This window comes from Ranitomeya imitator, chromosome 4 (assembly GCF_032444005.1).
Source record: "Ranitomeya imitator isolate aRanImi1 chromosome 4, aRanImi1.pri, whole genome shotgun sequence".
NCBI classification, from domain to species: domain Eukaryota; kingdom Metazoa; phylum Chordata; class Amphibia; order Anura; family Dendrobatidae; genus Ranitomeya; species Ranitomeya imitator.
Genome location: NC_091285.1, coordinates 678,887,173 through 678,909,991, shown reverse-complemented (window position 1 = coordinate 678,909,991; position 22,819 = coordinate 678,887,173). Strand labels below are relative to the sequence as shown.

Below are 22,819 nucleotides of genomic sequence, written 5' to 3'. Positions count from 1 at the left end.
CCTATGGTCCCATCTGTTGAGCCTCCTCCCCCGGTTTTGGTGGAGGGGGAATTGGAGTATATTGTGGAGAAGATTTTGGATTCTCGTGTTTCAAGACGGAAACTCCAGTATTTGGTTAAATGGAAGGGTTATGCTCAGGAAGATAATTCCTGGGTTTTTGCCTCTGATTTCCATGCTCCCGATCTTGTTCGTGCCTTTCATGTGGCTCATCCTGGTCGGCCTGGGGGCTCTGGTGAGGGTTCGGTGACCCCTCCTCAAGGGGGGGGGTACTGTTTTGAATTCTGTGGCAGAGTTCACTCCTGTGGTCACAAGTGGTACTTCGGCTGATTCTCTCTGGGAGCTTCCGTTTGTGGAGGAAAGTGGTACTGCAGCTTCTGAGTTTCCTCCCTCAGGTGATCTGGTGAGGTCGTTAGCTGCTTCTCTACTTAACTCCACCTGATGCTTTGATCCATGCTTTCTGTCAATGTTCCAGTGTTGGACTTGTGTTTCTCTGGATCATTCCTGTGGCCTGCTGCTCTGCATAGCTAAGTGCTTCTTTGCTATTTGTTGCTATTTTTTCTGTCCAGCTTGTCTATTTGTTTTGCTGGAAGCTCTGGGACGCAAAGGGTGTACCTCCGTGCCGTTAGTTCGGTACGGAGGGTCTTTTTGCCCCCTTTGCGTGGTTTTCTTTAGGGTTTTGTGTAGACCGCAAAGTTATCTTTCCTATCCTCGTTCTGTCTAGAATATCGGGCCTCACTTTGCTGAATCTATTTCATCCCTACGTTTGTCTTTTCATCTTACTCACAGTCATTATATGTGGGGGGCTGCCTTTTCCTTTGGGGTATTTCTCTGAGGCAAGGTAGGCTTATTTTCTATCTTCAGGCTAGTTAGTTTCTCAGGCTGTGCCGAGTTGCATAGGGAGCGTTAGGCGCAATCCACAGCTGCCTCTAGTTGTGTTTGGAGAGGATCAGGAATTGCGGTCTACAGAGTTTCCACGTCTCAGAGCTCGTTCTATTATTTTGGGTTATTGTCAGATCACTGTATGTGCTCTGATCGATATGTACATTGTGTTACTGAATTGCCTATCATAACAGTTCCTCCCACTTCTGAGCATCTTCTATCAACTGAAACCAATTATGAAAGTGCAAACACTCCAATATATCTGAGGAATTTTCCAATATGGAACCAGTCACTACAAAAAATAATCATGAGTCCTTCATCCGTTAGTAACATCCATGTAGGTAGCAGAGTTGGCCAGATCTATCAACTCTCCGGTTGGGTCTTAAGTCTATGTAGATCTCAAGCTGTATACTATCTTCGAAATAAGATATACAACGCTCATTTCCCTTGACTCCAATACTTATGTGGTTGAAGGGAAAATATCAGTTCAAGTCTGATTAGTAGCCTCACCTATGGCAGCCCAAGTAGGGTTACAAATGCCAATGATAAAGCGATGAGAGTCTAAAGGGTGGGAGGAAGAGGTGTAGAGCAAGAAGACCATTATTCCTGAGATCCATGGCTGATCCATCTTCCTAAATGTGGGCAACCAAAGTTATGGCTTGTGCTTCCATCGGCAGGTCATACAAGTACGAGGCCCAGGATGGATGACTCCGTGAGAAAGCGTGTCCTTTCCATTAGCGTTTTCCAGTGGGTGTTGACGTTTCTTCTGATGGGTGAGTGGAAGGGAAATTAGAGTTAATAACACTGTGTTTATCAGTCTGGAATATTCACTGGACATGACCACAGTCTAACCTAGAAATGATCCCAGACTGATCTGAACATACATTGCATGCATGGATTATTGTGAGGTGTGCAAACGAGACGTAATAAGCCTCTTTTCTGGGCAACGCTATGCTTTCAAGACCTCAATCTCTCCAGAGGTTGGTGCTACTGTGGGAACTACATCTCCACTAATGCCTCAAATTATGTCAAAGGACAAGTTACTGCACCCTACAAGATCAACACACTCCTCCACATCTGTGGTCCGATTTTCCAGGATCTTTTTCGATAGTAGATGTTATAGGTACAGATACTTTCGTGTCACATTAGTCTTTACAAATGTATTTTGTCTCCTTTCAGGGACATTTTTCACCATCTTCTTAGTGTACTTGGTGTTCACCTCCTTCTGGATAATACCTGTGGTGTATTTCTCCTGGCTGCTAATCGATTGGGACACTCCAGTGAAAGGTATGGACTAATTAAACTTTACCACGTGGACTGAATTTTTACAAAATCTCACAGAAAATTAAATACCATGAGCATCTTAGGAAAGAATGAAAAAATGATTAATTAGGATCATCACTAATTCCTCAAACTGGAATTGTGGCAATAAGAAGGACCCAAATTTTATCGTAAACCTATCCAATTTTCAGTCTAAATGATCAAGGCTTCACTATCTTCAGGGGTTTCTGGAACCAACACTAAACTCTATGATGGGACACAACAGCCTAACATCACCACAGAACATAGGAAACCATAGGAATGTGTCATGTGATCTCCAAAATTTTTGTTAGATCCAGTGTTGGACTTGGGCTCCTTAGGCTACCAGAGATGATAATGAGGACCTAACCTCCATCCAAACAGAACATGTGTATAGATATTGTAAGTCCACCAATAGGCTATATGAGATCATTTAATAAGATAAAGACCCTAGAGGTAAATGACTGGTGCCAAAGACACCTCCAAAAGGAGTAGTGTTCTGCTGGACCTTTGAGGTCCATTATCATGTCTGTGCCACTGGATGATCCTCTGTCATTTTAATGGGCCAGTTCAATCTCGATAACATCCAGCATTGAGAAAAACATTATTTTGGACCATTTTTTTGCATTTCTCTATTCTACATTGTCTTTCCCGACAGGTGGTCGTAGAATAGAATGGGTGAGGAGATGGACAATCTGGAAGCATTTCAGAGATTACTTCCCCATAAAGGTAACCTCAATACTACACACAATGCAGCAAATCTAATATTTTGTATATCATTTTGGCATATTTCAAGTAGTATCATCATTAGATGCTGCCAAGAAGGGATCTCCTCTTGGTGAGGAAGGAGTTTCTCCTCAACGTCCTGTGTTCTGTTTTGTTTATGATCTTGGCGATTGCCTTCATCCATTTCGTTGGAGGTCTTCCTCTTTCACCTGTGCCTTCATCTCTTCTGATCTGGATCATCTTTCTCGATGACTTGGGTCTTCTTTTTCTGCTGTACATCCAAAATTAAGAGCGAACTTCATTCTGTCCGTATGTGTTTCGAGCTAAATTCAACAACGTCAATCTTCATTTCCACAGTTTTGTGTTTTTTATTCCGCCTGTTATCTGATCTCAAAACTTTTTCAAGGTCAAAAGTAATCTCCTTACACAATACATACCCGGAGCCAATCAGTCGATGTTGGCAGAGAAGACCGATATGGGCTGCCATTATTTTTTGTGCATTGACCAGAGAATGGAATGGACGACCACATGGTTGGTTGTCATGAGTCCTCCAGCGCTGGAGACCCTCATTCTTAGCATGTCTTCACTCCTAGAAGGGGTTTTGGGCAGAGAAGTCCCTGTGTTTTGCTCATAAGGGGTCATCATGACACTTCTATTAGAGCACCAGGATATACTGAAAAATTAGTCGGTCCAAGTCAACGCTTGATCCAATCATTTCTGGCAAAATTAAGCAAAGCTGTGGCCGGGATATCCTTTGTCCAGGCCAAAGATTACCTTTGATGTTCTAGCCTTTTATCTATCATTGCAAAAGCAAATAGGCTTTTTGCCACCCTATCTGCCACCTTTCCCACACCGGTTTCCCCCCATTAGACTACAGTTTCTAGTATGATGTTTTAACTTATCGGCTCATTTATGCTTTTATGGCGCTTTGTGGTTTTGTACCCTAACAGCTCGTTCAGGCAGCTCCGCTTAGCCCCGACAAGAACTACGTGCTTGGGTGTCACCCCCACGGAATCTTCTCAGCTTCGTCCTTCTGTAACTTTGCTACTGAGGCCACCGGTTTCTCTGAGATGTATCCGGGAGTCCGCCCATGGCTGGCTGTTCTGGCCGGGCTCTTCAGGATGCCTATATACCGTGACTACATCATGTCGGCAGGTGAGAAGCCCGGAGGTGCCAAGAACTAAATCTACCAGCCCTGTACGGCTTCGCCTGCTCTCTGTAGCAATGTTTCAACTGTGTTTTTGCACTGAAAGTGGATCCATTGCTTTAACTTTTATATCATAAATGAACAGCGCACATATAAATAACAAACTGTGTAATAAATCTCATCAGGGAGATCTGCTGCCTCCTGCGGGAAAGAGAGGAGAGGAAGGAAAGGAGAGGAGAAGAAAGGAAGGGAAGGAGAGGAAGGAAAGGAGAGGAGAGGAAGGGAAGGAAAGGAGAGGAAGGATAGGAGAGGAAGGACAAGAGAGGAGAGAAAGAGGAAAGAAAGGAGAGGAGACAAAGGAGAAGAGAGAAAGGAGAGGAAGGAATGGAGAGGAGAGGAAGGAAAGGAGAGAAAGGAGAGGAGAGAAAGGAGAGGGGAGGAAGGAAAGGAGAGAAGAGGAAGGAAAGGAGAGGAGAGGAAGGGAAGGAGAGCAAGGAAAGGAGAGGAGCAGAAGGGAAGGAGAGGAGAGGAAGGGAAGGAGAGGAAGGAAAGGAGAGGCGAGGAAGGGAAGGAGAGGAGAAGAATGGAAGGAGAGGAGAGGAAGGGAAGGAGAGGAAGGAAAGGAGAGGAAAGAAAGGAGAAGAAGGAAAGGAGAGAAAGGAAAGGAGAGGAGAGAAAGGAAAGGAGAGGAGAGAAAGAAGAGGAGAGGAAGGAAAGGAGAGGAGGGAAAGGAGAGGAGAGAAAGGAAAGGAGAGGAGAGGAAGATAAGGAGAAGGAGAGGAGAGAAAGGAGAGGGGAGGAGAGGAATGGAAGGAAAGGAAGGAGAGGAAGGAAAGGAAGGAAAGGAGAGGAAGGAAAGGAGAGGAAGGGAAGGAAAGGAAGGAAAGGAGAGGAATGAAAGGAGAGGAGAGGAAGGGAAAGAGAGGAGAGAAAGGGAAGGAGAGGAGAGAAAGGAGAGGAGAGAATGGAAAGGAGAGGAGAGGTAGGAGAGGAAGGAAAGGAAAGAAAGGAGAGGAAGCAAAGGAGAGGAGAGAAAGGAGAGAATGGAAAGGAGAGTAGAGGAAGAAGATGAGAGAAAGGAAAGGAGAGGAAGGAAAGGAGAAGAGAGAAAAGAAAGGAATGAAAGGAGAGAAAGGAAAGGAGGGGAGAGGAAGGAAAGGAGAGGAGAAGAAGGAAAGGAGAGGAGAGTGAGGAGAGGAGAGGAAGGAAAGGAGAGGAAGGAAAGGAGAGGAAGGAAAGGAGAGGAGAAGAAGGAAAGGAGAGGAGAGGAAGGAAAGGAGATGAAGGAAAGGAAGGAAAGGAGAGGAAGGAAAGGAAAGGAGAGGAGAAGGGAAGGAGGGGAAAGGAAAGGAGAGGAAGGAGAGGCGAGAAATGAAAGGAGAGGAGAAAAATAAAAGGAGAGGAGAGAAAGGAGAAGAGAGGAAGGAGAGGAGAGGAAGGAACAGGGAGAAAGGAAAGGGGGAGCAAGCGCCAGATACAGACATACAGATGGGGAGGAGCTAGAGGCAGATGCAGACATACAGAGGGGGAGGAGCTAGAGGCAGATACAGACATGCAGAGGGGGAGGAGCTACAGACATACAGAGGGAGAGGAGCTAGAGGCAGGTACAGACATACAGAGGAGGAGGAGCTACAGTCAGATACAGACATACAGAGGGGGAGGAGCTACAGTCAGATACAGACATACAGAGGGGAAGGAGCTAGAGGCAGATACAGACATACAGAGGGGGAGGAGCTAGAGGCAGATACAGACATACAGAGGGGGAGGACCTAGAGGCAGATACAGACATACAGAGGGGAGGAGCTAGAGGCAGATACAGACATACAGAGGGGGAGGAGCTGAAGGCAGATGCAGACATACAGAGGGAGGAGCTAGAGGCAGACACAGACATACAGAGGGGGAAGAGCTAGAGGCAGATACAGACATACAGAGGGGAGGAGCTAGAGGCAGATACAGACATACAGAGGGGGAGGAGCTGAAGGCAGATGCAGACATACAGAGGGAGGAGCTAGAGGCAGACACAGACATACAGAGGGGGAGGAGCGAGAGGCAGATACAGGCATACAGAGGGGGAGGAGCTAGAGGCAGACACATACATACAGAGGGGGAGGAGTTAGAGGCACATACAGACATACAGAGGGAGAGGAGCTAGAGGCAGATACAGACATACAGAGGGGGAGGAGCTGAAGGCAGATACAGACATACAGAGGGAGGAGCTAGAGGCAGACACAGACATACAGAGGGGGAGGAGCTAGAGGCAGATACAGACATACAGAGGGAGGAGCTAGAGGCAGATACAGACATACAGAGGGGGAGGAGCTAGAGGCAGATACAGACATACAGAGGGGAGGAGCTAGAGGCAGATACAGACATACAGAGGAAGGAGCTAGAGGCAGACACAGACATACAGAGGGGGAGGAGCTAGAGGCAGATACAGACATACAGAGGGGGAGGAGCTAGAGGCAGATACAGACATACAGAGGGAGGAGCTAGAGGCAGACACAGACATACAGAGGGGGAGGAGCTAGAGGCAGATACAGATATACAGAGGGGAGGAGCTAGAGGCAGATACAGACATACAGAGGGGAGGAGCTACAGTCAGACACAGACATACAGAGGGGAGGAGCTACAGTCAGACACAGGTCTTCCACTGCAAGTTCACCTGAGCTGATGATTACAGTTCTCCCTGGAATTTCCTGAGCACCAACTATCCTCTCCGATCACAGTAATGGGAAAGACAATGCATTTTAGCAGTGAAATGAGAGCTTGGACTATGAACGCTCCGTCCAGGAGGGGCCGGCGATTCCTCTGATAAGTTACACACTCTCTTATCTCCATGTGCACTATTGATTTATGGAATACGGCCGGGGTCACACTGCAGTAAATGTATGGAAATTGGGTCACACAATGTTCTCCGTATGGTCGTCCATGTGCAATGCGATGATGTGATTTTCTCGCACCTACGTGTCCCTATGACATCCGTACGGCTTTACATTTCTCACTGGCTTTTCCCCATTGAACTTAACGGCTGACTGGGCTGAAATGACGAAAATGTGAGCGTATTTCTCACACGTCACACTGATGGTCCGTGTGGTGTCCGAGTTTTTCTCGCAGCCATAAGCTTGTATTGGCCGAGTCTCGGTGATAATCGCAGCATGCGAATACGCCTGAGAAAATAAACGGTGATGTGCGCTGCCCCATAGATTAACACTGGGCCGAGTGGGCGATATTTTCTCACATAGTGCTCGCCCGTATTCTACAGTAGTGTGACCGCGGCCCAAGTATATAAAACCACGGTTACTCTTTAAGGTTCAATTTCCAATAAAAGCCAAATTGTATAGTGAAGTCCCGTGAATGAACACCAGGTGGCGATCTATTGTTATGGGTGCAGTTTGGGCACTATTTTAGGCAGGAGCGGCATGTACCGCAGTGCGCCTATACCTTACACACAGCCTGCGCCATTCCTTCTGTAATAAGCATGCTATAAGGGTTGTGGTCTCTTCTAGGCTCCATCACTCTCCATCCTCTGCCCCTCTTCTCTCACCCAGGAACCATCCCTGTAAGTAAAGACAGCCTTCGATACCTGCTGTCCTGCTGCGGCACCGGAAACGCGGTCTTCATCGTGGTTGGAGGGGCGGCCGAGTCCCTGCAGAGCAGTCCAGGGGAGCATACAGTGACCCTGAGCAACCGGAAGGGCTTCGTAAGACTTGCCCTGGAAAATGGGTAGGTCCGAAGAAGAATTCCAGGGTGGCGGGTGGCCAAAAATACAAAAACAACACCGCTCTAATTAATAGATATCGTTAAAGGGGTAGACCGCTTTGGAAATCCCTTTTTGCCTGCAGGATTCCCCAATGATCAACTGATCACACGGTTTCCTGCTGCAGCGACCTCCAGTAATGGAGAAACCAGGCAGCAACTGTGAGATTCCCCTACAGCACCCCCACTGGAGAAATAAAGTATTACACAGTCCGCCAGGCCCCTCCAGAACGAGAGACGTTCTTTAATTTGCAAGAAAAGAATTCTCGGTAGATCACAAAAATCAAGATCCCTGCTTAGATCCCTCTTTATCGACTCAGTAATCGTTGGAAGTACAAACAAACATTACACTCTTACATATGGTGCCGCGGGAACGTTTTATAAATGTGGAAAAAAATGCTGCAAAGAAAGAAGCTTCTGGCATGTAACATAGCTAACAAGCCAGTGTAAGGAGACTTATAGGCCATGGTAAGCTCCTTTGAAGAGACTATTTGCATATTGAATTTCCCAGAGAGGAAAACTTAAGTTCTAACACTAAGTTCTGGAATCGGCGATCCTTAAAGTCAATATCAACCCTTTAACGAGCCTTGTCACGTGACTTAGAATGAAAGCCAAAGCAGAATCTCAGTTTGCAGACACGTGTTTCGGGATGTTTGCCCTTCATCAGTGCAATGCAAGAGATCTGATTTTCCTGAATGTGAGGACTCTGAGGGGTAACATCTCTCTTTGGGGAGAGTGGCATGCCTGACATGTCAGTGTAAGGAGACTTATAGGCCATGCAATGCTTCTCTAGGACATTAAATTACGTAAAAAGCCTCTTCAGAGTGGAAGAGGACTTGAATTCTGACACCACCTTTTGGAAGTAGCAATCCTAAAAGTCAATAACGACCCTTTAACGAGCCTTGCCACATGACCAGAATCTTAATTTAGCAGACACATGTTTCGAGGCATTTGCCACTCATCAGTGCAAAGCAAAAGATCGGAGTTGGCTGAGTGAGAGGTCTCTGACTGGTCATGGGGGAGACGTTTCACCTTGTGGAGCGTGACATCCTAGTGTAAGGAGACTTATATGCCGTGTAAGGAGACTTATAGGCCATGCAATTCTTCTCTAGGAAAGTAAATTATGCAAATAGCCTCTTCAGAGAACTGTGACACCATCTTTTGTAAGTAGAGATCCGCTAAGTCAATAATTTAAACTTTAACGAGCCTTGCCATATGACTTTTGGAGAAGTGTCAAACCAGAATCTCTAATTGCAGACACTTATTGCGGGATGTTTGCCCCTCATCAGAGCAAAGCAAGAGGTCTGATTTATCAGAATGAGAGGCCTGTGACTGGGATCTAAGGGGTAACGTGTCTCCTCTAAGTCTCCTTACACTGGCATGTGACACCTTACCCCTTAGGCCTCAGTTCTTCCAGGCACTAGTCACTGGCACACAGTTTTTGGAGGCACACAGTAGTTTTTTTTCTAGAAAGTTGTAAATTGAGTTTCATGAAGAATGTTCTTCTGTATTGACTGCAGAATGAGGTAACTGAGGATCCCTCGGTGAGCTTCTAACTCTCTTATCTGTCTTTTCCTGGTTTCCTTTCAGCTGATATATGGCCACATCTAATATTCCCCGGGAGTGCGCAGCCCTGTAATATATATGATATAATGAGGTGCTGCTTTTCGTCATGGGCGATCCTCTGGTGACCCGCGATGCCTTTTCTTCTTTCAGGGCGGACCTGGTTCCCGTCTATTCCTTCGGAGAGAACGACCTCTATGAACAAGTGCGCTTGTCCCCCGGTTCCTGGGGGTGGAAGCTTCAGCTCCTGTTCCAGAAACATGTGGGATTTGCCCCCTGTCTATTTAAAGGGACAGCAGTGTTTGGGGAGGCGAGCTGGGGTCTCAATCCGTTCCCGCGCCCCCTGACCTCTGTGGGTGAGTATCAGCCGGTGATTAGAGAACATGATAAAGATGAAGCCCCCTGACACCAGCACACTCCTAACCACCCCCATAATGTCCTCCACCTATTACCTGACTGCTGTACATTGTGTCTGGGTGAGATGCTCTGCAGTGGCCGCTGTACATTATGTCTGGGTGGGATGCTCTGCAGTGGCCGCTGTACATTATGTCTGGGTGAGATGCTCTGCAGTGGCCGCTGTATATTGTATCTGGGTGAGATGATCTGCAGTGGCCGCTGTACATTATGTCTGGGTGAGATGCTCTGCAGTGGCCGCTGTACATTGTATCTGGGTGAGATGCTCTGCAGTGGCCGCTGTATATTGTATCTGGGTGAGATGATCTGCAGTGGCCGCTGTACATTATGTCTGGGTGAGATGCTCTGCAGTGGCCGTTGTACATTGTATCTGGGTGAGATGCTCTGCAGTGGCCGCTGTACATTATGTCTGGGTGAGATGCTCTGCAGTGGCCGCTGTACATTGTATCTGGATGAGATGATCTGCAGTGGCCGCTGTACATTATGTCTGGGTGAGACGCTCTGCAGTGGCCGCTGTACATTGTATCTGGGTGAGATGCTCTGCAGTGGCCGCTGTACATTGTATCTGGGTGAGATGCTCTGCAGTGGCCGCAGTACATTGTATCTGGGTGAGATGCTCTGCAGTGGCCGCTGTACATTATGTCTGGGTGAGATGCTCTGCAGTGGCCGCTGTATATTGTATCTGGGTGAGATGCTCTGCAGTGGCCGCTGTATATTGTATCTGGGTGAGACGCTCTGCAGTGGCCGCTGTACATTATGTCTGGGTGAGATGCTCTGCAGTGGCTGCTGTACATTATGTCTGGGTGAGATGCTCTGCAGTGGCCGCTGTACATTGTATCTGGGTGAGATGCTCTGCAGTGGCCGCTGTACATTATGTCTGGGTGAGATGCTCTGCAGTGGCCGCTGTACATTGTATCTGGGTGAGATGCTCTGCAGTGGCCTCTGTACATTATGTCTGGGTGAGATGCTCTGCATTGGTCTCTGTACATTGTGTCTGGGTGAGATGCTCTGCAGTGGCCACTGTACATTATGTCTGGGTGGGATGCTCTGCAGTGGCCGCTGTACATTATGTCTGGGTGGGATGCTCTGCAGTGGCCGCTGTACATTGTGTCTGGGTGAAATGCTCTGCAGTGGCCGCTGTATATTATGTCTGGGTGAGATGCTCTGCAGTGGCATCTGTACATTATGTCTGGGTGAGATGCTCTGCAGTGGCCGCTGTACATTATGTCTGGGTGAGACGCTCTGCAGTGGCCGCTGTACATTATGTCTGGGTGAGATGCTCTGCAGTGGCCGCTGTACATTGTGTCTGGGTGAGATGCTCTGCAGTAGCCGCTGTACATTATGTCTGGGTGAGATGCTCTGCAGTGGCTGCTGTACATTATGTCTGGGTGAGATGCTCTGCAGTGGCCACTGTATATTATGTCTGGGTGAGATGCTCTGCAGTGGCCGCTGTACATTATGTCTGGGTGAGATGCTCTGCAGTGGCCACTGTATATTATGTCTGGGTGAGATGCTCTGCAGTGGCCGCTGTACATTATGTCTGGGTGAGATGCTCTGCAGTGGCCGCTGTACATTATGTCTGGGTGAGATGCTCTGCAGTGGCCGCTGTACATTATGTCTGGGTGAGATGCTCTGCAGTGGCCACTGTATATTATGTCTGGGTGAGATGCTCTGCAGTGGCCGCTGTACATTATGTCTGGGTGAGATGCTCTGCAGTGGCCGCTGTACATTGTGTCTGGGTGAGATGCTCTGCAGTGGCCTCTGTACATTATGTCTGGGTGAGATGCTCTGCAGTGGCCGCTGTACATTATGTCTGGGTGAGATGCTCTGCAGTGGCCACTGTATATTATGTCTGGGTGAGATGCTCTGCAGTGGCCGCTGTACATTGTGTCTGGGTGAGATGCTCTGCAGTGGCCGCTGTACATTATGCCTGGGTGTGATGCTCTGCAGTGGCTGCTGTACATTATGTCTGGGTGAGATGCTCTGCAGTGGCCGCTGTATATTGTATCTGGGTGAGATGCTCTGCAGTGGCCACTGTATATTATGTCTGGGTGAGATGGTCTGCAGTGGCCACTGTATATTATGTCTGGGTGAGATGCTCTGCAGTGGCCGCTGTACATTATGTCTGGGTGAGATGCTCTGCAGTGGCCGCTGTACATTATGTCTGGGTGAGATGCTCTGCAGTGGCCACTGTATATTATGTCTGGGTGAGATGCTCTGCAGTGGCCGCTGTACATTATGTCTGGGTGAGATGCTCTGCAGTGGCCATTGTATATTATGTCTGTGTGAGATGCTCTGCAGTGGCCGCTCTAAATTATGTCTGGGTGAGATGCTCTGCAGTGGCCGCTGTACATTGTATCTGGGTGAGATGCTCTGCAGTGGCTGCTGTACATTATGTCTGGGTGAGATGCTCTGCAGTGGCCGCTGTACATTGTGTCTGGGTGAGATGCTCTGCAGTGGCCGCTGTACAGTACGTCTGGGTGAGATGCTCTGCAGTGGCCGCTGTACAGTACGTCTGGGTGAGATGCTCTGCAGTGGCCGCTGTACAGTACGTCTGGGTGAGATGCTCTGCAGTGGCCGCTGTACATTGTGTCTGGGTGAGATGCTCTGCAGTGGCCACTGTATATTATGTCTGGGTGAGATGCTCTGCAGTGGGTGCTGTACATTATGTCTGGGTGAGATGCTCTGCAGTGGCCGCTGTACATTATGTCTGGGTGAGATGCTCTGCAGTGGCCACTGTATATTATGTCTGGGTGAGATGCTCTGCAGTGGGTGCTGTATATTATGTCTGGGTGAGATGCTCTGCAGTGGGTGCTGTACATTATGTCTGGGTGAGATGCTCTGCAGTGGCCGCTGTACATTATGTCTGGTTGAGACGCTCTGCAGTGGCCGCTGTACATTATGTCTGGGTGAGATGCTCTGCAGTGGCCGCTGAACATTATGTCTGGGTGAGATGCTCTGCAGTGGCTGCTGTACATTATGTCTGGGTGAGATGCTCTGCAGTGGCCACTGTACATTATGTCTGGGTGAGATGCTCTGCAGTGGCCGCTGTACATTATGTCTGGGTGAGATGCTCTGCAGAGGCTGCTGTACATTATGTCTGGGTGAGATGCTCTGCAGTGGCCGCTGAACATTATGTCTGGGTGAGATGCTCTGCAGTGGCTGCTGTACATTATGTCTGGGTGAGATGCTCTGCAGTGGCCGCTGAACATTATGTCTGGGTGAGATGCTCTGCAGTGGCTGCTGTACATTATGTCTGGGTGAGATGCTCTGCAGTGGCCACTGTACATTATGTCTGGGTGAGACGCTCTGCAGTGGCCGCTGTACATTATGTCTGGGTGAGATGCTCTGCAGTGGCCGCTGTACATTATGTCTGGGTGAGATGCTCTGCAGTGGCCGCTGTACATTGTGTCTGGGTGAGATGCTCTGCAGTGGCCTCTGTACATTATGTCTGGGTGAGATGCTCTGCAGTGGCCGCTGTACATTATGCCTGGGTGAGATGCTCTGCAGTGGCCGCTGTACATTATGTCTGGGTGAGATGCTCTGCAGTGGCCGCTGTACATTGTATCTGGGTGAGATGCTCTGCAGTGGCCGCTGTACATTATGTCTGGGTGAGATGCTCTGCAGTGGCCACTGTACATTATGTCTGGGTGAGACGCTCTGCAGTGGCCGCTGTACATTATGTCTGGGTGAGACGCTCTGCAGTGGCCGCTGTACATTGTATCTGGGTGAGATGCTCTGCAGTGGCCGCTGTACATTATGTCTGGGTGAGATGCTCTGCAGTGGCCACTGTACATTATGTCTGGGTGAGACGCTCTGCAGTGGCCGCTGTACATTATGTCTGGGTGAGACGCTCTGCAGTGGCCGCTGTACATTATGTCTGGGTGAGATGCTCTGCAGTGGCCGCTGTACATTATGTCTGGGTGAGATGCTCTGCAGTGGCCGCTGAACATTATGTCTGGGTGAGATGCTCTGCAGTGGCCGCTGTACATTATGTCTGGGTGAGATGCTCTGCAGTGGCCACTGTACATTATGTCTGGGTGAGACGCTCTGCAGTGGCCGCTGTACATTTTGTCTGGGTGAGACGCTCTGCAGTGGCCGCTGTACATTATGTCTGGGTGAGATGCTCTGCAGTGGCCGCTGTATATTGTATCTGGGTGAGATGCTCTGCAGTGGCCTCTGTACATTGTGTGTGGGTGAGATGCTCTGCAGTGGCCGCTGTATATTGTATCTGGGTGAGATGCTCTGCTGTGGCTGCTGTACATTATGTCTGGGTGAGATGCTCTGCAGTGGCCGCTGTACATTATGTCTGGGTGAGATGCTCTGCAGTGGCCGCTGTACATTGTATCTGGGTGAGATGCTCTGCAGTGGCCGCTGTACATTATGTCTGGGTGAGACGCTCTGCAGTGGCCGCTGTACATTATGTCTGGGTGAGACGCTCTGCAGTGGCCGCTGTACATTATGTCTGGGTGAGATGCTCTGCAGTGGCTGCTGTACATTATGTCTGGGTGAGATGCTCTGCAGTGGCCGCTGAACATTATGTCTTGGTGAGATGCTCTGCAGTGGCTGCTGTACATTATGTCTGGGTGAGATGCTCTGCAGTGGCCACTGTACATTATGTCTGGGTGAGACGCTCTGCAGTGGCCGCTGTACATTATGTCTGGGTGAGACGCTCTGCAGTGGCCGCTGTACATTATGTCTGGGTGAGATGATCTGCAGTGGCTGCTGTACATTATGTCTGGGTGAGACGCTCTGCAGTGGCCGCTGTACATTGTATCTGGGTGAGACGCTCTGCAGTGGCCTCTGTACATTATGTCTGGGTGAGATGCTCTGCAGTGGCCGCTGTACATTATGTCTGGGTGAGACGCTCTGCAGTGGCCGCTGTACATTATGTCTGGGTGAGATGCTCTGCAGTGGCCGCTGTACATTGTATCTGGGTGAGATGCTCTGCAGTGGCCGCTGTATATTGTATCTGGGTGAGACGCTCTGCAGTGGCCGCTGTACATTATGTCTGGGTGAGACGCTCTGCAGTGGCCGCTGTACATTATGTCTGGGTGAGATGCTCTGCAGTGGCCGCTGTACATTGTATCTGGGTGAGATGCTCTGCAGTGGCCTCTGTACATTATGTCTGGGTGAGATGCTCTGCAGTGGCTGCTGTACATTGTATCTGGGTGAGATGCTCTGCAGTGGCCGCTGTATATTGTGACTGGGTGAGATGCTCTGCAGTGGCCGCTGTACATTATGTCTGGGTGAGATGCTCTGCAGTGGCTGCTGTACAATATGTCTGGGTGAGATGCTCTGCAGTGGCCGCAGTACATTGTATCTGGGTGAGATGCTCTGCAGTGACCGCTGTTCATTATGTCTGGGTGAGATGCTCTGCACTGGCTGCTGTACATTGTATCTGGGTGAGATGCTCTGCAGTGACCGCTGTTCATTATGTCTGGGTGAGATGCTCTGCAGTGGCCGCTGTATATTGTGACTGGTTGAGATGCTCTGCAGTGGCCGCTGTATATTGTGACTGGTTGAGATGCTCTGCAGTGGCCGCTGTACATTGTATCTGGGTGAGATGCTCTGCAGTGGCCGCTGTATATTGTATCTGGGTGAGACGCTCTGCAGTGGCCGCTGTACATTATGTCTGGGTGAGACGCTCTGCAGTGGCCGCTGTACATTATGTCTGGGTGAGATGCTCTGCAGTGGCCGCTGTACATTGTATCTGGGTGAGATGCTCTGCAGTGGCCTCTGTACATTATGTCTGGGTGAGATGCTCTGCAGTGGCTGCTGTACATTGTATCTGGGTGAGATGCTCTGCAGTGGCCGCTGTATATTGTGACTGGGTGAGATGCTCTGCAGTGGCTGCTGTACAATATGTCTGGGTGAGATGCTCTGCACTGGCTGCTGTACATTGTATCTGGGTGAGATGCTCTGCAGTGACCGCTGTTCATTATGTCTGGGTGAGATGCTCTGCAGTGGCCGCTGTATATTGTGACTGGTTGAGACGCTCTGCAGTGGCCGCTGTATATTGTGACTGGTTGAGATGCTCTGCAGTGGCCGCTGTATATTGTATCTGGGTGAGATGCTCTGCAGTGGCTGCTGTACATTATGTCTGGGTGAGATGCTCTGCAGTGGCCGCTGTATATTGTATCTGGGTGAGATGCTCTGCTGTGGCTGCTGTACATTATGTCTGGGTGAGATGCTCTGCAGTGGCCGCTGTACATTGTATCTGGGTGAGATGCTCTGCAGGGGGTGTAATTCTAGGTTATGGTAACATTAGATGCAGATTCTGTGTCATCCGGTTACAGAGATACTGAGAACACAGAGAGATATAGAGCACAGAGCCATGGAGAGCGGGGAGAGGAGAGAGGGGGCACCACAGCCGGGCAGAGGAGGGGGCACAGGAAGAAAAGGAAAGAGCACAAAGAGAACAGCACAGAGGACACAGAGGATGAGGAGAAGGAGAGGGCAGCGAGAGACGGAGGGGGAGAAAATCTGTTATAATGAGAGGGGGACAGATGGAATATACAGACACCGGAGAAAAGGGAGAGAACATGATCATAATAATGAGGGTCCACAAAAATAGGGAGTGGGAGTGTTATCTGTATAGGAGGTGGGGGGCAAGAGGAGCATAGGATTACCCAAAATGATCTTAAAGGGATTCTAATTCTATTAGTCTTTACCAATATTACTAATAATGTTCAGCATGAGAACATTACACTATAATACATTCTACCATAATACTGCCCACTGTATACAAGAATATAACTACTATAATACTGCCCCTATGTACAAGAATATAACTACTATAATACTGCCCCTATGTACAAGAATATAACTACTATAATACTGCCCCTATGTACAAGAATATAACTACTATAATACTGCTCCTATGTACAAGAATATAACTACTATAATACTGCTCCTATGTACATGAATATAACTACTAAAATACTGCTCCTATGTACAAGAATATAACTACTATAATACTGCCCCTATGTACAAGAATATAACTACTATAATACTGCTCCTATGTACAAGAATATAACTACTATAATACTGCTCCTATGTACATGAATATAACTACTATAATACTGCTCCTATGTACAAGAACATAACTACTATAATACTGCTCCTATGTACAAGAATATAACTACTATAATACTGCCCTATGTACAAGAATATAACTACTGTAATACTGCTCCCATATACAAGAATATAACTACTATAATACTGCTCCTATGTACAAGAATTTAACTACTATAATACTGCTCCTATGTACAAGAATATAACTACTATAATACTGCTCCTATATACAAGAATATAACTACTATAATACTGCTCCTATGTACAAGAATATAACTACTATAATACTGCTCCTATGTAAAAGAATATAACTACTATAATACTGCTCCTATGTACAAGAATATAACTACTATAATACTGCTCCTATGTACAAGAATATAACTACTATAATACTGCCCCTATGTACAAGAATATAACTACTATAATACTGCTCCTATGTACAAGAATATAACTACTATAATACTGCCTCTATGTACAAGAATATAACTACTATAATACTGCCCCTATGTACAAGAATATAACTACTATAATACTGCTCCTATGTACAAGAATATAACTACTATAATACTGCCCCTTTGTACAAGAATATAACTACTATAATACTGCTCCTATTTACAAAAATATAACTACTATAATACTGCTCCTATGTACAAGAATATATCTACTATAATACTGCTCCTATGTACAAGAACATAACTACTATAATACTGCCCCTATGTACAAGAATATAACTGCTATAATACTGCTCCTATGTACAAGAATCTAACTACTATAATACTGCTCCTATGTACAAGAATATAACTACTATAATACTGCTCCTATATACAAGAATATAACTACTATAATACTGCTCCTATGTACAAGAATATAACTGCTATAATACTGCTCCTATGTACAAGAATATAACTACTATAATACTGCTCCTATGTACAAGATTATAACTGCTGTTGTGAATTCTGTGGCTGAGTTCACTTCTGTGGTCACAAGTGGTATTGCAGTCTCTGGGCTTCCTCCCTCAGGTGTTTTGGTGAGCTCGTTGGCTGCCTTGCTATTTAGCTCCACCTGAGTCTGTCTTCCTTGCTCCTTGTCAATGTTCCAGTGTTGGATCTGAGCTACTGCATCTTTCCTTGGGCCTGCTGCTCTGCTAGATAAGTGCTTCTAGTTTGTTTTCTGTTTTTTCTGTCCAGCTTGTTATTATCTTTTGCTGGAAGCTCTGAGAAGCAGAGGGGTGCACCGCCGTGCTGTTAGTTCGGCACGGTGGGTCTTTTTGCCCCTTTGCGTGGTTTTCGTTTAGGGTTTTTTGTAGACTGCATAGTTCTCTTTGCTATCCTCGCTCTGTCTAGAATATCGGGCCTCACTTTGCTGAATCTATTTCATTCCTACGTTTGTCTTTTCATCTTGCTAACAGTCATTATATGTGGGGGGCTGCCTATTCCTTTGGGGTATTTCTCTGAGGTAAGTCAGGCTTGTATTTCTATCTTCAGGCTAGTCAGCTCCTCAGGCAGTGCCGAGTTGCATAGGTAGTGATAGGCGCAATCCACTGCTGCTTATAGTTGTGTGAGGATAGATCAGGTACTGCAGTCTACAGAGATTCCACGTCTCAGAGCTCGTCCTATTGTTTTTGGTTATTGCCAGATCTCTGTATGTGCGCTGATTACTGCACGCTGTGTTGCCTGATTGCCAGTTATAACAGTACAAGGAGCCTTTCAATGATTTCCAATAGAGGGAAAAAAGAAATCCTGACATCATTTTTTTTTCTTAGCTCTGTCTTCAGTCTTTTTTTTCCCCTAGACATTAGAGTGCTTCAGGACACAGCTGTGGACATGGATATTCAGGCTCTGTGCTCCTCAATGGATAATCTCGTTGTAAATGTACAAAAGATTCAAGATACTATTGATCAGAAATCGATGCTAGAACCAAGAATTCCGATTCCTGATTTGTTTTTTGGTGACAGAACTAAGTTCCTGAGCTTCAGAAATAATTGTAAGCTATTTTTGGCCTTGAAACCTCATTCTTCTGGTAATCCTATTCAACAGGTTTTGATTATTATTTCTTTTTTGCGCGGCGACCCACAGGACTGGGCGTTTTCTCTTGCACCAGGAGATTCTGCATTGAGTAATGTTGATGCATTTTTCCAGGCGCTGGGATTGCTTTACGATGAGCCTAATTCAGTGGATCAAGCTGAGAAAAATCTGCTGGCTTTATGCCAGGGTCAGGATGATGTAGAAGTATATTGTCAGAAATTTAGAAAATGGTCAGTACTCACTCTGTGGAATGAATCTGCACTAGCGGCTTTGTTCAGAAAGGGTCTCTCTGAAGCTCTTAAGGATGTAATGGTGGGATTTCCTATGCCTGCTGGTTTGAATGAGTCTATGTCCTTGGCCATTCAGATCGGTCGTCGCTTGCGCGAGCGTAAATCTGTGCACCATCTGGCGGTATTGTCTGAGAGTAAGCCTGAGCCTATGCAGTGCGACAGGACTATGACTAAAGTAGAACGGCACGAACACAGACGTCTGAACAGACTGTGTTTCTATTGTGGTGATTCTACTCATGCTATTTCTAATTGTCCTAAACGCACTAGGCGGTTCGATAGCTCTGCCGTTATTGGTACTGTACAGTCCAAATTCCTTTTGTCCATTACCTTAATGTGCTCTTTGTCATCATATTCTGTCATGGCGTTTGTGGATTCAGGCGCTGCCCTGAATCTGATGGATTTGGATTATGCTAAACGTTGTGGATTTTTCTTGGAGCCTTTGCGGTGTCCTATTCCGTTGAGAGGAATTGATGCTACACCTCTGGCCAAGAATAAGCCTCAGTACTGGGCCCAGCTGACCATGTGCATGGCTCCTGCACATCAGGAAGTTATTCGCTTTTTGGTACTGCATAATTTGCATGATGTGGTCGTGTTGGGGTTGCCATGGCTACAAACCCATAATCCAGTATTGGATTGGAACTCTATGTCGGTAACCAGCTGGGGTTGTCAGGGAGTACATGGTGATGTTCCATTTTTGTCTATTTCGTCATCCATTCCTTCTGACATCCCAGAGTTCTTGTCGGACTTTCAGGATGTATTTGAAGAGTCCAAGTCTGATGCCCTTCCTCCGCATAGGAATTGTGATTGTGCTATCGATTTGATTCCTGGTAGTAAATTCCCTAAGGGTCGTTTATTTAATTTGTCCGTACCTGAACACACCGCTATGCGCAGTTATGTGAAGGAGTCCCTGGAGAAGGGACATATTCGCCCATCGTCGTCACCATTGGGAGCAGGGTTCTTTTTTGTAGCCAAGAAGGATGGTTCGCTAAGACCGTGTATTGATTACCGCCTTCTTAATAAGATCACTGTTAAGTTTCAGTATCCCTTGCCATTGATTTCTGACTTGTTTGCTCGGATTAAGGGGGCTAGTTGGTTTACTAAGATTGATCTTCGTGGTGCGTATAATCTGGTGAGAATCAGGCAGGGAGATGAATGGAAAACGGCATTTAATACGCCCGAGGGTCATTTTGAGTATCTGGTGATGCCGTTCGGACTTGCCAATGCTCCATCTGTTTTTCAGTCTTTTATGCATGACATTTTCCGTGAGTATCTGGATAAATTCTTGATTGTTTACTTGGATGACATTTTGATCTTCTCAGATGATTGGGAGTCTCATGTGAAGCAAGTCAGAATGGTTTTCCAGGTACTGCGTGCTAATTCCTTGTTCGTGAAGGGATCAAAGTGTCTCTTCGGTGTGCAGAAAGTTTCATTTTTGGGGTTCATCTTTTCCCCTTCTACTATCGAGATGGATCCGGTTAAGGTTCAGGCCATCCAGGATTGGACTCAGCCGACATCTCTAAAAAGTTTGCAGAAATTCCTGGGCTTTGCTAATTTTTATCGTCGCTTCATCTGTAATTTTTCTAGCATTGCCAGACCATTGACCGATTTGACCAAGAAGGGTGCTGATTTGGTTAATTGGTCTTCTGCTGCCGTGGAAGCTTTTCAGGAGTTGAAGCGTCGTTTTTGCTGTGCCCCTGTGTTGTGTCAACCTGATGTTTCTCTTCCGTTCCAGGTCGAGGTTGATGCTTCTGAGATTGGTGCAGGGGCGGTTTTGTCACAGAGAGGTTCTGGTTGCTCAGTGTTCAAACCATGTGCTTTCTTTTCCAGGAAATTTTCTGCTGCTGAGCGTAATTATGATGTGGGCAACCGAGAGTTGCTGGCCATGAAGTGGGCATTCGAGGAGTGGCGTCATTGGCTTGAGGGTGCTAAGCATCGCGTGGTGGTTTTGACTGATCATAAGAACCTTACTTATCTTGAGTCTGCCAAGCGCTTGAATCCTAGACAGGCCCGTTGGTCGTTGTTTTTTGCTCGTTTTGATTTTGTGATTTCATACCTTCCGGGCTCTAAAAATGTGAAGGCGGATGCTCTGTCTAGGAGTTTTGTGCCCGACTCTCCGGGGTTATCTGAGCCGGCGAGTATCCTCAAGGAAGGAGTCATTGTGTCTGCCATCTCCCCTGATTTGCGGAGAGTGTTGCAGAAATTTCAGGCTAATAAACCTGATCGTTGTCCGGCCGAGAAACTGTTCGTCCCTGATAGGTGGACTAGTAAAGTTATCTCTGAACTTCATTGTTCGGTGCTGGCCGGTCATCCAGGAATCTTTGGTACCAGGGAGTTGGTTGCTAGATCCTTCTGGTGGCCATCTCTGTCACGGGATGTGCGTGCTTTTGTGCAGTCCTGTGGAATTTGTGCTAGGGCTAAGCCCTGCTGTTCACGTGCCAGTGGGTTGCTTTTGCCCTTGCCGGTCCCGAAGAGGCCTTGGACACATATTTCGATGGATTTCATTTCTGACCTTCCCGTTTCTCAAAAGATGTCTGTCATTTGGGTAGTTTGTGATCGCTTTTCTAAAATGGTCCATCTGGTGCCCTTGGTTAAATTGCCTTCCTCCTCTGATTTGGTGCCTTTGTTCTTCCAGCATGTGGTTCGTTTACATGGCATTCCTGAGAATATTGTTTCTGACAGAGGTTCCCAGTTTGTCTCGAGGTTCTGGCGAGCCTTTTGTGGTAGGATGGGCATTGACCTATCTTTTTCCTCGGCCTTCCATCCTCAGACTAATGGCCAGACCGAACGAACCAATCAGACCTTGGAAACATATCTGAGATGTTTTGTTTCCGCTGACCAGGATGATTGGGTGTCATTTTTGCCGTTGGCTGAGTTCGCCCTTAATAATCGGGCCAGCTCGGCTACCTTGGTCTCTCCATTTTTCTGCAATTCTGGGTTCCATCCTCGTTTCTCTTCAGGACAGGTTGAGTCTTCGGACTGTCCTGGTGTGGATAATGTGGTGGACAGGTTGCAGCAGATCTGGACTCAGGTAGTGGACAATTTGACCTTGTCCCAGGAGAAGGCTCAGCTTTTCGCTAATCGCAGACGCCGTGTGGGACCCCGACTTCGTGTTGGGGATCTGGTTTGGTTATCTTCTCGTCATATACCTATGAAGGTTTCCTCTCCTAAATTTAAACCTCGTTTTATTGGTCCGTATAGGATTTCTGAGATTCTCAATCCGGTGTCTTTTCGTCTGACCCTCCCAGACTCCTTTTCCATACATAATGTATTCCATAGGTCGTTGTTGAGGAGATACGTGGCACCTATGGTTCCATCTGTGGAGCCTCCTGCCCCTGTTTTGGTGGAGGGGGAATTGGAGTATATTGTGGAGAAGATTTTGGATTCTCGTGTCTCTAGACGGAAACTCCAGTATCTGGTCAAATGGAAGGGTTATGCTCAGGAAGATAATTCCTGGGTTTTTGCCTCTGATGTCCATGCCCCAGATCTTGTTCGTGCCTTTCATGTGGCTCATCCTGGTCGGCCTGGGGGTTCTGGTGAGGGTTCGGTGACCCCTCCTCAAGGGGGGGGTACTGTTGTGAATTCTGTGGCTGAGTTCACTTCTGTGGTCACAAGTGGTATTGCAGTCTCTGGGCTTCCTCCCTCAG

The 22,819-nt window shown here is 47.3% G+C and overlaps 1 protein-coding gene across 4 annotated transcripts in view; it reads left to right on the top strand.

The window, feature by feature from the left end:
• Window positions 1-22,819, top strand: part of LOC138677312 (diacylglycerol O-acyltransferase 2-like) — a 47,771-nt gene that overhangs the window by 21,963 nt on the left and 2,989 nt on the right. For all 4 annotated transcript variants that reach the window (XM_069767351.1, XM_069767352.1, XM_069767353.1 and 1 more), the window contains 6 exons: window positions 1,557-1,652; window positions 2,059-2,166; window positions 2,837-2,907; window positions 3,855-4,059; window positions 7,600-7,774; window positions 9,524-9,726. In XM_069767351.1, the coding sequence (XP_069623452.1) occupies window positions 1,580-1,652; window positions 2,059-2,166; window positions 2,837-2,907; window positions 3,855-4,059; window positions 7,600-7,774; window positions 9,524-9,726 (835 nt within the window). In that variant the 5' untranslated portion in view covers window positions 1,557-1,579. The remainder of the gene's footprint in view (window positions 1-1,556; window positions 1,653-2,058; window positions 2,167-2,836; window positions 2,908-3,854; window positions 4,060-7,599; window positions 7,775-9,523; window positions 9,727-22,819) is intronic.